This window comes from Thermobia domestica, chromosome 16 (assembly GCF_964235325.1).
Source record: "Thermobia domestica chromosome 16, izTheDome1.hap1.1, whole genome shotgun sequence".
NCBI lineage: Eukaryota > Metazoa > Arthropoda > Insecta > Zygentoma > Lepismatidae > Thermobia > Thermobia domestica.
Window position 1 is genome coordinate 28,136,554 of NC_137469.1, and position 16,785 is coordinate 28,153,338.

At 35.9% G+C, this 16,785-nt stretch overlaps 1 protein-coding gene across 1 annotated transcript in view; it reads right to left on the reverse strand.

The window, feature by feature from the left end:
* The window catches only part of LOC145672437 (uncharacterized), a 273,840-nt gene that overhangs the window by 17,609 nt on the left and 239,446 nt on the right, over positions 1–16,785 (reverse strand). Inside the window, exons 27-28 of the mRNA XM_081741594.1 lie at positions 10,539–10,651; positions 4,638–4,901 (exon numbers count right to left, since the gene is read on the reverse strand). Coding sequence (XP_081597720.1) covers positions 4,638–4,901; positions 10,539–10,651 — 377 coding nt within the window. The remainder of the gene's footprint in view (positions 1–4,637; positions 4,902–10,538; positions 10,652–16,785) is intronic.

A 16,785-nucleotide genomic window follows, 5' to 3' on the forward strand; every position in this document is an offset into this window, starting at 1 on the left:
CAACATGCCTTAAAACTTTTGACAAGTAATAACTAGAGTAATTTTGTCAGCAGGCTACAGCCAGTGCTAATCACATGCCCTTTACGCAGTTCGGCGTCTCTTCCTTTGAATTGTTTTTTGGAGTTACCCCTCATTTCCCCATACATCAATACCTTAACATCTCTCCGGACAATTCTGATAATCACACACGATTATCCCGAGTCATGCTCCCTTGTTAACTATAAGGAAAGTTGTTTTTTGATAAACTTCGGGACAAGGTGGAGTCACGAAATCCACCAACGCAGTTTTTTCCAATCAGCTTGTTCTCGTCAAGCGCCTGTACACCAAGAATGGAGAATCTAGTACTCTACTAACCAGTTATCAGAGTCCATATGTGAATTGACCGAAATTCTTTCTTGATTGAGATTGACAATTCTCAAAGAGCAGCAGCGAAGGAACGCTTGAAGTTATACATTTTTCCCAATGAACCTCAACACTCAGCATTTGTTGCAAATTATAAACATACTTTTCACTAACAAACACTTCATCAATTTAACTATTTTGAGCTATTACAGTGGAAAATTACTACAACACGAACAGAACAAAAATAGAAAATTAAAAGACACATCTATCGATCTATGGTCTTCCGATTTAATGTCTTTTTTATTTCGTCTTTGCAGTACTGTCTTTTCGAACAGAACGAGAAAAAGCACATACATCCATTCATAACTTATGTATATGCTTCCTCCCTATGTTGGAGTTCCTCAATCTGCTCTGCAATCTTATTACATTATTTCCCTTTTCCTTTCCTCCTCTCCTTTACTCACTCCGCATGTACCTGCCTCCACCATTTATACAGTTCAACAAACTCCCTGCTTCTTACATGCATTTCCCTCAAGCTTTACCTCTTGTTACCTTTTAGATCGTCTGTAAGTTTACCATCTCCTCCAGTTCGCTTCCTTAACGTAGCTCACCGAGCATACCTCCACATGCAACTCTCTCCCAACACATCCCTCCCTTCCTTCTCAGTTGGCCAGGTTTCATTAGCGACCGCATTATCCTCTCCTCTGGCTCCCAAAAATTCCAACTATATACTACCAGTAGTATATTGTTTTCAGTACTTGCTATTAACTGTCTAACCACTTTCACTTTCATATTGGCTCTGGTAAACAACAATTGAAAATGCAACTGTAGGAACATTAAACAATACCACGTCATCTTTGTCTATTTTTTTCAGTAGCGCAGCATCGGGTTTGTATTTTCATGCTTTCCAAACACATAATGCAAAAATAAAGCGAAAATAGAAAACTTGTTCACAATTGCACTTTATACTTAACATTCACTTTTGTAAAAATCTTCCACTTGTAACTTCATTTCAACATCATGCTAATGTTGGTAACCAAATAAAGCACAATATCCCCTGCTTAGCTTTGGAAAACAATGCAACAGCAGAAGAAACTGAATAAAAAGAACAATCTTTATCTCCTTATTCTCCTTTCCTCTTTCCTTCCTTCACCTACTTTGTTGTTCCTTGTTCGTCTCTTCCTGATGCCAGTAGATGCTAATCGACGTGAATAGATGTCAATAGACGCCATCAACCCTCCCAGGAGTACCAAATGGTTCATACAGGACTGCAGTTCTAACCAGGATTTCGCTACTACTTTACAATGGAATCCCAGAATACTGCAGGATAATTTACAGCCAGGAATCAATGCATTCCACTTGAAGAATGGTACTAGTTACTTCCCCGTGACAACTCTCTGCTACCTGGCTTGGTTTGCGTTCCGATGTGGTACTTTGAAAACGAGTTCTCTATTTAACTGCTACATTGTAATCTCCCAGTGGCCCAATTTGGACTTCAAAGTCTTAACCATGCAAATGGACACTGTAATTATATACAAGTGCAACATCATATATTTGATTGTACATCCTGATAGTTATACTTACCTCATGGTTCTTTGTTTCATGAACTAACTGGTACGCATTTATAATACACTTGAATGTATTTTTATGTCACCCTAATAGTGCTCTACGGTGAACGACACTCCAGATCATCCAAGAACAATTTCCAGTACCTTGGTATTTTGTTTTTCAAGTGATGTTGCGTGGTTACCTTTTCAATTTCTTTCTTTGCTTTGGAGGTGAAAAACCATATTTTCAATTATTTGTCTAGTCTCTCCTCCACGCAAAGTAACCAGTGTAACACACACAGGTGATTGTGGTAAACTACATTATGCACTAAACTTTCAGTGCTGCACACTTTGCGTCATGTTCCATCGTTTTCTTTCCCGTAATGATGTAAGGTGTTGAACATACACTTCTGTATATTAAATTAAACGAATACAATGGAAGGAAGAGTGTAAATACAGCATGTTTCAAAGCAACACCAACAACGTTTGGGGAAGTGATTCCTGGCACCAAGATAACACAAAATGTATAGACCGACCTGGGTGCACAAATGCTTCCTTTCGGAGTTCTCTGCTCCCAAAAACATGAAAAAATAAACTTTAAAGGTCTATAGCTCAAAACTACAGGACCTACCGTAATCGGGTCAAGACTTCACTTAGGAACTAATATATGTGCTATCCACAAATACATGTTTCAGAATCCTAAGGTATTCACGCAACAATTTTTATAGAGGAAATTTAGCTACGGTAATATAATTTTAAGTATTTGCCAACTACCTCTATAATAGATTTTATTAGATTTAATATATTAGATTTAAGTAAGGCTTTTGATACTGTTTCACATGAAATATTGATTCAGAAATTACAGTATTATGGGATCAGAGGAACTGAACTGTTATTGATCAGGTCTTATCTACAAAGTAGAAAACAAGTTGTGTGTGTACAAAATAAACAGTCAAACGTACTTGAAATATTAACAGGAGTGCCACAGGGAAGTGTCATTGGACCTTTTCTATTTCTGGTATATATTAACGATTTACCTGACTATTTATTAGAAACCACTGTTATGTATGCCGATGACACTACATTTATAACGAGAGATAATAATATCAACGCAATACACACGAAAAATAATAAAGCAATAGATAAATCTACTGTTTGGCTGTTCCACAATAAATTACATTTGAATCATAATAAAACAGAGAAGTTATACTTTCATCTCAGCAGATCCACAACTGATACAAAAGAATGCTTCTCAGTTAATCTATTAGGGATATACTTAGATACGAAATTAAACTGGAATATGCATACTATGCAACTTTGTAAAAAATTATCAAGGGCAGTATATGTGTTACGTAAATTAAAAATATCTGTAAGTAAAAGTCTATTAATCACTGCATATTATGCTTTCTTTCACTCTCATCTGTCGTATGGCATACTATTATGGAGTAATTCTTCCGGGGCACAAACAGTACTTAAGTGCCAAAAAAAAAAAAAAAAAAAAAAAAGAGCGATAAGAACGATAACAGGAAATCCAGAGAGAGAATCTTGTAGACATTTTTTTCAAAGATTTTGAAATAATGACCATCCCGTCCTTTTACATATTATCGTGCCTTATGTATATCAAAGAAAACTGTACAAATTATGTTACTCGAAGTAGTGTTCACTCACACAATACAAGGCGCAAAAATGAAATAAATATTCCCCATGTGCGGCTGTGCAAAACTCAAAATAGTTATAAATATATAGGGATGAAATTGTATAATCTATTGCCACTTAGAGTGAAAGAAATGGAGATTAAAAATTTTAAATGTTTTTGTAAAAAGTGGCTCTTAGAAAAGTGTATATAAAGTATTTCAGAATTTCAGGAAGAAATTTCAGGATTAGAATAGAAAAGTAGTACTAGGTAAAATATAAAATATTGTACTGATTAATTAAGATTGTAAATATTACATGTACGCGAACTTAAATTTTGACGTTGTCTATTACAGCATCATGTTGTTTAACGACAATAAATTATTCTTATTCTTAATAACTATTGCAGATATACCGCTGGGTTCTGAAACATGGATATTTGGATAGGGCACATACTAGTTTCTTCCAACTAAGTGAAGTCTTCATCCAACTACTTTAGGTCCCGTAGTTTACGAGGAATGGACCTTTAAAATTCATTTTTTGATGTTTTCAGCAGCCTATAACTCCGAAAGGAAGCATTTGTGCATCAAAGTTGATCTATACTTTTTGTTTTATCTTAGGGTCAGAAACCACCTCAAAAACGTTGTCGGTGTTGTTTTAAAACACCCTGTATAAGCAATGACATTAAAAGCACTAGGTTCAAATTTTTTTCCCAGGAAGAGGGAAAACAAACACTTGTGTATTGAAATTGAATACTACCTTACGCCTACTGTCTACGGAGACAACACTTTTTTTTTTTTTTTTTTTGTCTTTTCTGTCAGTAAGGTGCTGTCACCTAAGTAGAAATAGTAGAACTGAGTCTAACTGAGCCTTGCATCCACTAACAAATTTCAGCATCTCCAGAATTAATACGGCCTTTTTAATAAGGGATACGTCAACATAATATCCGCATGGATATCAATGTTGCACAAGGAGTTAAAACAGCCTTAATATATGATACAAATAAACCCAGAAACTTGAAAGTGTATATTAAAATATCACTTACTGACTCTTTTAAATTAATGTACTGAAATTATAAAAAAAATTGAAAATTAGAAAAATTATAAATAATCTAACCTGCGCCGAATTTTTATCACATTAGTTATTACTTCTCCGTTCTCGTCTTCATAACTTGTACGTAACATGACGTAGATTTTGACATAATACACAAGATCTGATAAGTACACAATGGTATGATATAGCTTCATATTTCCCCAATATAGCGGATAAGCCACAAGAGCAAATGACGTAACGAAACATACAAAGAGATCAATGATTATGCTCCACACCTTGTATGCTCTGCTTTCATGGTTGAAAATTACGTAATAACCATTTCTTATTCTGAAAAGAGAAGAAAACCGAACAAATTAATACAACCTTAATTCAGAAATTTAATTTACATGTAGTATGCACCACTATTATAATTGAATCAGTCATTTTGCAAAAGCCGTATATCCATCAAAGTAAATTGTTGAGGAGAAAGAAGAAATTTTGGATTGCAAACTCGACGTGTACAATGGCATCGATGATATTGAGGCAATAGTTTAGAATATATAACATAATGTGACCATACAATTGGTGTTTTCACAGAGGATGCGCGTTTCTTCGTGTAGGTCTCGACTTTGCACTAAAATGAAAATGTGGCGAGGATGGTCGTATGGTCTTTTCACAGTGACTGATTCAATTATGTGTCACTCTTAGGACTGTCACTGTTAAGAATATGTATATCACTTTTTAGTATGTATGTTATTGTTAGGAGTATGTATGCCACTTTTAGGAGTGTGATTAGGAGTATGTGCACCACTGTTAAGTAGGAGTATTGTGTCACTATTAGGAGTACGTCACTCTTAGAAGTATGACGTCGCTATTAGGATATTATGTCACTTTTAGGAGTTTTGTGTATCATTGTTAAGAGCACATGTGTCACCGTTACGGTATGTGTATCACTGTTATGAGTATGTGTATCACTGTTAAGAGTATTGTATCACGGTTAGGATTATGTGTATCATTGTTAAGAGTATGTGTGTCACTGTTAAGAGTATCTTTGTCACTGCTGAGAGTATTAGGTCACAGTTATTAGTTGTGTTATTGTTAAGAGCACATTTGTCACCGTTAGAGCATGTGTATCACTGTTAGGAGTATGTGTGTCACAGGTAGCAGTATTGTGTCACATTTAGGAGTGTATATGTCATTGTTATAAGTATGCATGTCACTGTTAGGAGTATTGTGTCACTATTAGGAGTATGTATGTCACTCTTAGGAGTATGACGTCACTATTAGGATATTATGTCACTGTTAGGACTATGTATGCCACTGTTAAGAGTATATGTTTCACATTTCGGAGTATAATGTCACTGGTAGAAGTATGTGTCATTGTTAGGTGTATATGTATCACTGTTAGAAGTACATGTGTCACTTTTAGGGGTATGTATGTCACTGTTAGGAGTATGTGCGTCACTGTTAGGAGTATGTGTATCACTATTAGGAATCTGTATGTCATTGTAAGGAGTATGTGTACTCCTTGTAGGAGTATGTGTGTCATCATTGTTGGAGGTATGTCACTATTAAGAGAATATTGAATAACAGAGTCTGCCTTTTGGAATGGACGATATGAGATCTCCAATGAACAACTTTAAGTAATTTGCGTTTCGCCATCTCACTTCATTCTGCTCTGGTGGTTTAATGGAAGTGAAAAAAAGCAACCCTCGCATTATACTTAAGACAACCCTTACATTATCTTAACCAGATTAAAGATAAACTCAGGAACCTAAAGAGATGCCAATGGGCTATCGAAGAGACAATTAGCTTGTTAAATGGCCTTAATTCTACAGCCTGTCATATACAAAGAACTCAACTCTAGCAACACTTTCTGCGCATTTTGAGAAAATTGACTTAAAATTTTGATGAAGAAATGCCGCATTCTTTACGAACGCAGAAAGATATCGGTGCCGGGACAAAAGTTTACACAGAAAGTCATACACGGCAAATACAATGATGTATAGATAGAAGCGGAGAGATTGCCACACAAAGGGAATTTCATAGAAAGATGGGAAACCCTAAATGAAAAATAAGGTCCAGACACAAGAAAACAGAAGAAGGGTGACGAAACGCATAATGGAATCTACAAATAGCAACAATGGACAAAGAAAAGTCCACAACAAACGCGGAAAGAGGAATTCCCATGGTCAGCACAATATCTCTCTGAGGCAGAAGAGGAATCAGTCATGTTACCTAGGCACAAGGTTCACTACCCATAGATAACCAGTCCATGCCACAGGAGCAACACAAAACAGTCAAAGCCACAAGGAACCTCTAGCTAGTATTGGAAACTGTACACAGAAAACACGTAGTTCAAGAGGCAGGTACGATAGCACATACGCGTAATTGATGCAACGAGCAATACGATACTGTATATCGTCGCCTGATGAGACGAGTGCGTTGGAAGTGGTGGCTCTGAGTCGAGAATGACAACGTATAGTACGAGCCACTGTAGTCGAGGAGGGTATATTTCGAGATGTTCAAAGGAATTCTATTGTGAGTTCCAGGCTTGTGGCTAAATACACAGTAGGATACCCGCGCACTATAGCAGGTCTGAACGTACGCAGAATGTGGAGGACCTGTCAGATGGATGAATCAGGACAGTCCTGGTCATCGTCTGCACGATCCCAGACTTCCGTCAACTTCATTATTTTTTGTAGGTTTATCTGAAGACATTTGTGTGCGCCAAATCTGTGCCAGATCACCAGGTGAGCTAGAACATATACATCAAAGCGTGTTCAGAGCGTGTGCTAATATTCGGGAACAGGCCAGAATCTTTGTATGTGTATGCTAGTCTCATGAAGGACAATCCGAAAGTTTCATGTGATACATATAGATGAATATGTCCCTCTTCATTATTCACGAGCCACTACCATTGTAGTTTCAGGTGCACTGTCTTTATGAACCTGATCTTCATCTTAACTATAGGGACTGTAGTATTTCAGTGCACCTGCTTCGACGATACATTTCTCATGTTGCAACCTACTACCGTTTTTGAATTCCGTAGTAGTCAAATTGCTCGCATGTGTGTTCTCGTTTTCAGCTACGTTTTTCTATATGCAGTTGGCAAGACTGGCAACCACTTTCCTCGTGGCTTGACAGTTTTATATTGTTTTTGTGGTGTATACTGAATGTTGAGTGGTAGTAAACCTTGTATCTAGGTAACATGACCGATTCCTCTTTCTGTCCCAAAACGATTTTGCACTGCTTCCGGAAATCTTTATGCAACTGTTCAAGATCTCCTCCTTGTTAATTGTCACCATTTGTGGATACCATTAAGCGTTTTTGTCACTCTTTTTTTTTTTTTTTTCATCTGGTAGGCATACCTATTTTCTGTTTGAGTTCCCCTTCTTTCTACGGGAATCCCTGTTCCGCGGCAACTTCTCCCCTTCTATAGGTAAAGCCTTCCCTTCTGGTCTAGTGGTAGCGCGTGTCACTCTGGTTCACGTGATCCTGGGTTCAGTTTCTGGTAGAAGAGCTCAAAGACTTTAATTTCATTAATTAATCGTCTCCTTTACCCTAAAGCAGATAACCATAGGATGTTAAAAGAAAACTACATTTCATTTTTACTTCTATCTGGAAGTCATTTCATTGCTTGGGTATGACTTTCTCTGTTATATTTTGACCCGACAGGGATATCTTTCCCCGCGTCCGGGAGATATTCACCATTATATCAATTCATCGCCAAAATTTAAAGTCGATTTTCTCGATAACACGCTGATAAAAAAAAAAAAGTTTAGTTTCTTTGGATATGATAATAATCAGTATGATGAATGCTATTTAACGAGCGTGATAATTCATGTTGTTTAGAAGAATGTACTCCCAATTACCTTAACTGTTTAAATTTAAAACGCATCTTTTCTTCACTATTATTATTATTATTATTATTATTATTATTATTATTATTATTATTATTATTATTATTATTAATATTATTATGTTTCGTCTTTTCGCAGGTTCTGGAACTAATGATTTTTTTTTTCTTAAATTTTGGGGCTGAGAATGTTTCTTCCACGTGTCTTAATCTTCAGCTTTCTCTTTCAACTCCCAATATTTTGTTCTTTTCTTCAAATCATCCATCAGTTGTGTTCTCCTATTTTCTATGCCTCGCTTTCCTTCTATGCTTGCGTGAAAAAAGACAATTTCTTTGCAAGATGTGCCCAATCCAATTGACTTTCCTACGAAGGATGCTGACTAAAAGTGTCCTCTTCTCTCCTATATGTTTTATAAGATCTTCGTTTGTTATACTCTCTCTCTCTCTCTCTCTTTCGGTTTATTTTGTCTTCTCTATTTTCTTTCAACACAAGATTTCAAAGCTCTCTGAATATTTCTTCTCTAACTTCCGTAATGCCCAAGTCTCTTGACCATACAGTCCAATTCTCCATATATAGCATTTGATCAACTTATTCCTTAGCCCAATATTGAACCTGCTAATTAAGTGATATTTTCTTGTTCAATGCTTCTTTGGCTATGGCGATTCTTGACCTAATCTCTTTGATACAGTAAGCGTCTCTCGTCAAAATACTTTCCAGATACTTCAGCTCTTACTCTTCAGTGCTTACTCTTTACAGTGTAACTTCAGGAAGTTACACTGTAAAAAAATGAGGTGTTGATAAGACACAAAATGACTCCCACTTTAGCGTGTTACTTGTGTGTTAATTCAGCACAAAGACATCGCCTTTCGAGCATATCAAAAATAACTTGTCACTACCTGAGAGAATTTGCATTGATATTTATCGTTTAATATGAGCAAAGCTTTGCGAAATATCTTTGGCACTTCTGCCAAGTAACGAATAATGTTCTATGTTTTCAGTAATCGGTGACAATAATATTGTTGTAAACCTGTGAATCATCTGGCAACAGTTACATAGATAGATGTGCTTTCATCTGTTTTCTTTATCTATTATTCTTGTGTCTTAGCATATATGAACATAAGATGGCAGAACTGTTGCCTGTTATTGTTGTCAGACGATTCACAGGTTTAAAACAATATTATTGTCACCGATTACTGAAAATATAGAACATTATTCGTTACTTGGCAGAAGTGCCAAAGACATTTCGCAAAGCTTTGCTCATATAAACGATAAATACCAATGCAAATTCTCTCAGGTAGTGACTAGTTATTTTTGATATGCTCGGAAGACGATGTCTTTGTGCTGAATTGATACACAAGTAACACGCTAAAGTGGTAGTCATTTTTTGTTATTTTAACACCTATTTTTTTGCTGTGTATCGACCTCTTCAAGTACTCTTTGTTCTTCTCTGACTCGTAAAAACGCGTTTCCATGGGATATTCCCATGATTTTCGATTTTTCGATGCTGATTACCATTCCATATAGTTTTCTAGTGCCAACTATTTTGTCCATTCCAGGCGAGAGCTCATGTAGCCTTGCTGCTGAACGGGGACTTTAAACTCAAAATGAACTATTTTGTCCATCCCCTACTATCAACAGTGAAAAATGAGGCAGTGGATTCGGGTTTACTCATTTTTGAAATGTCACAGAAATGCATCAAACTATAATTTAAATATAGATTACCTTTAAATTATTTATTATGTAACATATATTAATGATGTCATTACGCATTTTAACCCGTCAACGCCCAATGTCACCTACTTTAAAGGCGTCTTCTTGTCCACCAATCGTCCACCAGAGAGTCCTAGTGAACCAGAGTAGCACTAGCTACTTACCTATATATGTTGCATCACCACATAAAAAGTTTCGAAGTTGACGTACTGTACAAGGAAGAAGATGCCTTTAAAGCAGTGTCACCTGTAGGTGACTCTGGGCGTTGACGGATTAAAGAAAATGTTCTTTGTTCTTCGTTTTGTTCGTGAACTACTGTTGATTTTTCAGCTTCTATTACTTCTTTCTATGTCTAATTGCTAAAATTAATGCAGAAAATAATTTCTAAAAATAATTTATTATGTTGTAAACATACTTTGTTCCTATCCTTCCGACAATTGTTAATTTTTGAGACTCAGTGCGTACAAAATTGTCGTTATCTTCTAAGATATCGATCATATATAAAGATTCATTCGATTGAATGTAGTCCTGTGAATGAAGAGGAAGGTCAAAGATCAATAAAATCATAAATTTCAATATTACATTTATTTACTTATTAAATTTATTTGTTTTAAATTGATGCCTGTGTAATTTGCTCTAGATCTAGTTTTAGTCCTTTTTTTCAGTGTTTCTACTGAATGAATTTTATATCGAAAGGAGATTAAAATATCAAAGTCTATGTACAGGGTGTTTCTAAACAACACCGACAATGTTTGGGAGGTGATTCCTGACACCAAGATAAGACAAAAAGTATAGACCAACCTGGGTGCACAAATGCTTCCTTTCGGAGTTCTCGGCACCCAAAAACATAAAAAATGAACTTTAAAAATCCATAGATCCAAAACTATGGCATCTACCGTAGTCGGGACGAGACTTCACTTAGGAATTAACATGTGCGCTATCTAAAAATACATGTTTCAGAATCCTAAGGTACTCACGCAACAGGTTTTATAGAGGTAGTTTGGCTGCAGGCATATAATTTCAGGTACTGACCAACTACCTCTACAAAAATTGTTGTGGAAGTACCGCAGGGTTCTGAAACATGAATATTTGGATAGGGGACATACTAGTTACTAAATGAAGTCTTGACCCGACATTGATAGGTCCCATAGTATTGAAGCTATAAGCCTTTAAAGTTCATTTTTTCATGTTTTCCTCAGCCTATAACTCCGAAAGGAAGCATTTGTGCACCCAAGTTGGTCTATATTTTTCGTCTTATTTTGGTGTCAGGAATCACCTCAAACGTTGTCGGTGTTGTTTTGAAACACCCTGTATATAGATCTTCCTTTCAATTTTTCCCCCCTTTCTAAGCTGGTGAAGCTCAAGATGAACCAAAATGTTGGAACTTAATTTCTTATTGAGTCTCTTAAGGTTAAATTCAAAGATATTTTTTTTTATTTCTTGAGATCTTTTGGTAACTGATAAAAATCAATTTGATTTTCAATAAATAAGTACGAGGCGCATTCCAAAAGTAATCTCCGATTGGTCAGTGTGATGGCAGCGCTACCATCTTTGCGTAGACGTGCGCGGTAGATCAGTCTGCATGCATCCAGCCGTGGTAGAGTGAACGTTGATCACTAGTTCCACTTTTGTAGCGTCTCAAAATTGTGTGCTGCAATAGAAAACCCAGACAAAGTGCGATGTGTGAGCTGTTATACGTTTTCGTTCACGGCAAAAACCGTATTCGGCAGCAGCTATTCGTCGGGAGCTTTGTGCTGTGTATGGACCAAGTGTCGTGAGTGAAGGAGTTGTTCGTGAATGGATTCGTTCATTTTAAAAGTAGACGAACGAACATTCACGACGAAGAGAGGAGTGATAGGCCATCAGTGGTCACTGATCAACTCGTTTAGAAAATAGATGGAAAAGTTTGTGAAAATCGACGTTTTCACAGTGTTGGAGCTTTCCGGTGAATTTCTTCATGCATATGAAGAAGTGGATTGGATCTAAGAGCTTTGATGATGAGGAGGAGCTGAAAGACGCGGTCACGCGTTGGCTCAAGCCAGAGCCGGGAGATTCTCATGCTAATGGATCTTTTAAGTTAGTACAGAAATATGATAAGTACTTGAATGTTTATGGAAAACTATGTTGAAACATAGAGCAAAGAAGTCGTTTTCAGATGTATATAACAAATTCCTCTTATTTATTTTGGTGTTTCTTTTTTAACCAATCAGATGTTGCTTTCCGAATGGCTCTCGTTCAATTTTAATGTTTTATGGCTGAATCATATTGCGTCGAATCAACAAACTTTCTAGACAGAAAACTTATTATATATGTTTTGAAAAAGTATTTTGCAGTGATAAATTAACGATTCCAAGTGGAAATCAGCCATCCACTAAACACCCAGGTTTTGAAAGGTAGTGTTAAAATCGGACATCCTAGGATACAGAGGAGTAACTTTAAGTGAAGGTAGACAAGTGATCCTCTATTGAAGAAGCAAGCAGAAGCTTCGTTTTTTTCAAGATTCACCAATACCACTGTATTTCACAAAAAAATGATGACTTTTTACGAAATTTTCGCACTTATTTTCTTTGTATCATGAGCCGGAGCAAATTCGTTCCCACATCATTTACTGATTTCAACACAAGCAGTAAGCAGAGAATTCGAAAATCCTCATAGAATATATACGAGGGACATACTGAAACTTGTGAGCAACATTTTTCCACAACCGTAATCTTTATTTATAAGTGAAACCAAATATAGTCAAGTCAAATTACATCAAAAACGGGCCAAACTTAAACATTTAGAGTGAAAAGATGCGACCTTCTGGAATTTGTTCGTAATTTCTTCCTCATTAGCCTCCAGAAAATCCCAAAAAATCCAGTTGCGAGTTTTCCGCCATTTTGAATAAATAGTCTGCAATCTTAGATTTCTCATATGCACTAAATTTATGCCGCATAACTTCTAAACTAGTTAGCGTAGAAGGATCACTCTTTCTTTATTATACTTCTAACGTTATAGGCAATGCAAAAGTTATCACTTTTCTACGAGTAACCATTTTTGCATAACTTTAGGATAAGGTGAAAAATTGGAATCTGTATTAGGGAACATAATCTTTTTATTGCCTCATACAACTTAACAGAGTAGAAACATGAAAAAGGTGCTCGAATAAAAGTTGTTGGAAATTTTATACGCTTTAAAACGATGTTTATATTGTCACTATATATAATATTAGAGATGCGCAATGAAGCTTCAAACGTCAAGGAACTGCGCACAATTTCTGTTGAAGCATATGAATGAACCATTTAACATGAATACAAACGATATTTAGTGATTTGAGACGGCTTTTCATTGCAATTTCCGATAAGTATCAATAGGTTTGGAAGTCCAGCTAGTTTATTAAATATTTCGTAAACAGTGGCGTCGGCAGGGGGTGCGCAAGAACTCTAAAAGTAGACTTTCACATTATATTTCTGTATGTAAGCCTATATGTCCATTGAAAGTAGTGTTTGAGATAAACATTTCAAAAAGAAGATGGAATCCATAGAAATATGTTTTACTAATGTTGTTATCCTGCAAAAAAAAAAAAAAAATCCAGTTGAGGGTTTTCCGCCTTTTTCAATAAATAGCCCTAGTCCAGTGCAATTACGACTACAATCGATCAAACTTATTTCTTTTTTTTTTTTTTTTTTAATTAAACCTGTTAGAATATGTTATATGTATTGATATTATACTAAAAGAGTCTCAAAAGTCTAGTTGTTGATTTTCCATAGTTTTTCAGCCAATTATATGAGCAATATGTGAAGTTTATCACAAAATACTATGGTAAATAAATTATTGCATTTGATGGTTATGATGGTCGACCTAGCGTAAAGGATATAAAACAGTGGACATGAGCAAAGAAATCATGAATACTCGTAATCGTTGAGGATAACATCCAATTTGTTCGTTTATCTCAACAGGAATTTCTTTCTAACACAAAGAACAAATCCGAATTGATATCACTTTTGACGAAATAGCTCGAGAAATCTGGTTGTACAGTATATAAATCACCTGGAGATGCACACACATTAGTTGTGTTAGTGGCAACAAATCTTGCAAAATCTGGCTCATCAGTAATAGTGGAAGAAGATTCAGATATTGGTTCTGATGGTAGCACTCGCTACAGCTGAGACTTACATGTTTATTCCTGGCTCGAAGCCACCACATAAGATATACAGCAGTATCAATCTTAAGAGAGCATTGGGCGATATGGTGAACTGCATTTTATTTCTGCATGCCTTCACTGGTTGTAATACAACTTCTGCTCCACACAGTAAAGGTAAGAAAGTTGCGTACAAAATATTGAGAAGAAATGAGGAACTACGTTAAGATATGGATGTTTTCAACAACCCAACATAATCTGCTGATGATGTGGCAGCTGCTGGAGAAAAAATGTTCTTAGCGTTTTATACATAATGAAATTAATTTTTGTTCCTTCATCGACATCACTTCTTTTATTGCAGTAAACTTCTGATGCACATTCTTTTTGAAACCACGATGTTATAAAATTTCCTTCCTTTGGAATATGGAAGAGAAGATCAAAATGATAAATACGAAGGAAGATGAAAAGGAGAAAGATATAGAAAAACTATGGGAACAATTGAAAGACAATGGTTACAGTGAAAAGGACAAGAAAAAGAGCAGGAAGAGAAGGAAGAAAAGTGAGAAAGAAGAAGAGAAAGAAGAGGACAAGAAGAAAAGATGGCATGGTATTGAAAGTGCAGGGGTGATATCAGAGAAGATAAGAAGAATTCTTAAGAAAGAAGGTTTTAAATGTACAGGAAAGGAGGAATGAAGATAATAGATATCATCAAGAAAAAGCAGATGAGAACGTCAGCGGAATTATGTAAAAAAGGAGTGATATATGAAGTACCGTGTGGGATGTGTGATAAGGTGTATATAGGAGAAACCAAGAAGAGAATGCAAGAACGTTTAAAACAGCATAAAGATGATGTAAGATTGAAGAGAGACACGAATGCCATTTACAAGCACGTAGATGAAACAGGCCACGAAGTAAACTGGGAAGGAGCGAAAATATTGGAATATGAAGGGAGACAACTGGTTAGGAAGTGGAAAGAAGCGAAGAGGATAAAAGAAGTGTACGTTAAAGCTATGAACATGAATAGTGGTTTGAATATTAATGAAGAATGGGAGGACATTTTGAAAAGGGAAGAAAGAAGAAAGAAGAAAAGTAGAATATAAGGACAATATAGGGTTAAATTTTATTTATATGTTTTTCAATATTCACGTAGTTAATTAGTAATCAATATTCAGATAGAAAATTTAGTATTCAATATTAGGTAGAAAATTTTAATGTTTAGATAGTTAATTAGTATTTAATTTAGTTAATATATGTTAAAAGAAATATAAAGATTAATTAACAACGTATTATTTCTGTTAAGAGTTTAAAATTGTCACAACAATGGGCATATATTTTGAATTTTAATGAAAAATGAAAAAAAAATCATGATTGGTGGAGATAACAAATTATGTTATGTTATCTATGATTTCAGTTGGAATAGTAGTCTGAAGAAGGAAGTGATATACTTCCGAAACTGTAACATTTCTCGTTAATTTATAATAAAGAATATAGACAGCCTTGTAAGAAAGTTATGTTTAATTTATGGCAGACTATTTATTCAAAATGTCGGAAAACTCGCAACTGGATTTTTTGGTATTTTCTGGACGCTAATGATTAAGAGATCATGAACAAATTCCAGAAGGTCTCATCTTTTTATTCTAAATGTCTACCTCAAACTTTATTTTTACTGCACTAATATATTACCTCAAACTACAGACCTTTCTTTCACTTTTCCACATAGTCTCCATTTTTTGTTGCACATATGTTTCTATCGTGTTGCAAGTTTGAAAGTACCCTTACGATAGAATTCGGTTCCAGCTGCCCATAGACACTGATGCACTCCTTGCCGAAAATCCTCCAGTGTCTCGTAGCGATGGTATCGCGTCTGTTCCTTCACAAAATCGAAAGGTGGTAGTCGGAGGGTGCCATGTTGGGACTATAGGGAGGATGTGGAAGTGTTCACAAAAATTTCCTGATCTACTCCATAGTGGCACGTGCAGTATGTGAATACGCATTATCCTGTTGAAGGATGATTTTCTTACCAGGACGTTTATCACGCAAGGCACGATGGAGCTTCAAAAGTGTCTGGATGTAGCTGGTAGAATTTATGGTTTGACCAGGCTCAAGAAAGTCAACCAGAATGCAACCCTATGCATCCCAGAAGACGCTTCCCATAACTTTCCCTACCGATTGCACTGTGTTAGCTTTCTTCTTCGGTGGTGAATTCAAGTGATACCATTCCATACTCTGTCGTTTTGTTTCAGGTTCATAATGATGTAATCAGTTTCATCTCTAGTCACAATACTCGTCAAAAAGTAATCACCTTCATGTCGAAATCTCTGGAGTAGGGTTTGGGCAATGGTTATTCTCTGATGTTTTTGGTCCTCGGTTAATAAACATGGGACCCAACGGGCACAAAATATCCGATAAGCTAAGCTGTGAGATATTTCTTGTACCTCACTATGCCCAACACCAAGTTTTGCAGCGATTTCATTCACAGTGATACGCCTATCTCCTCTAATCAGCTCATCAACCCTTACCTTGTTGCGTTATATGGCGGCAG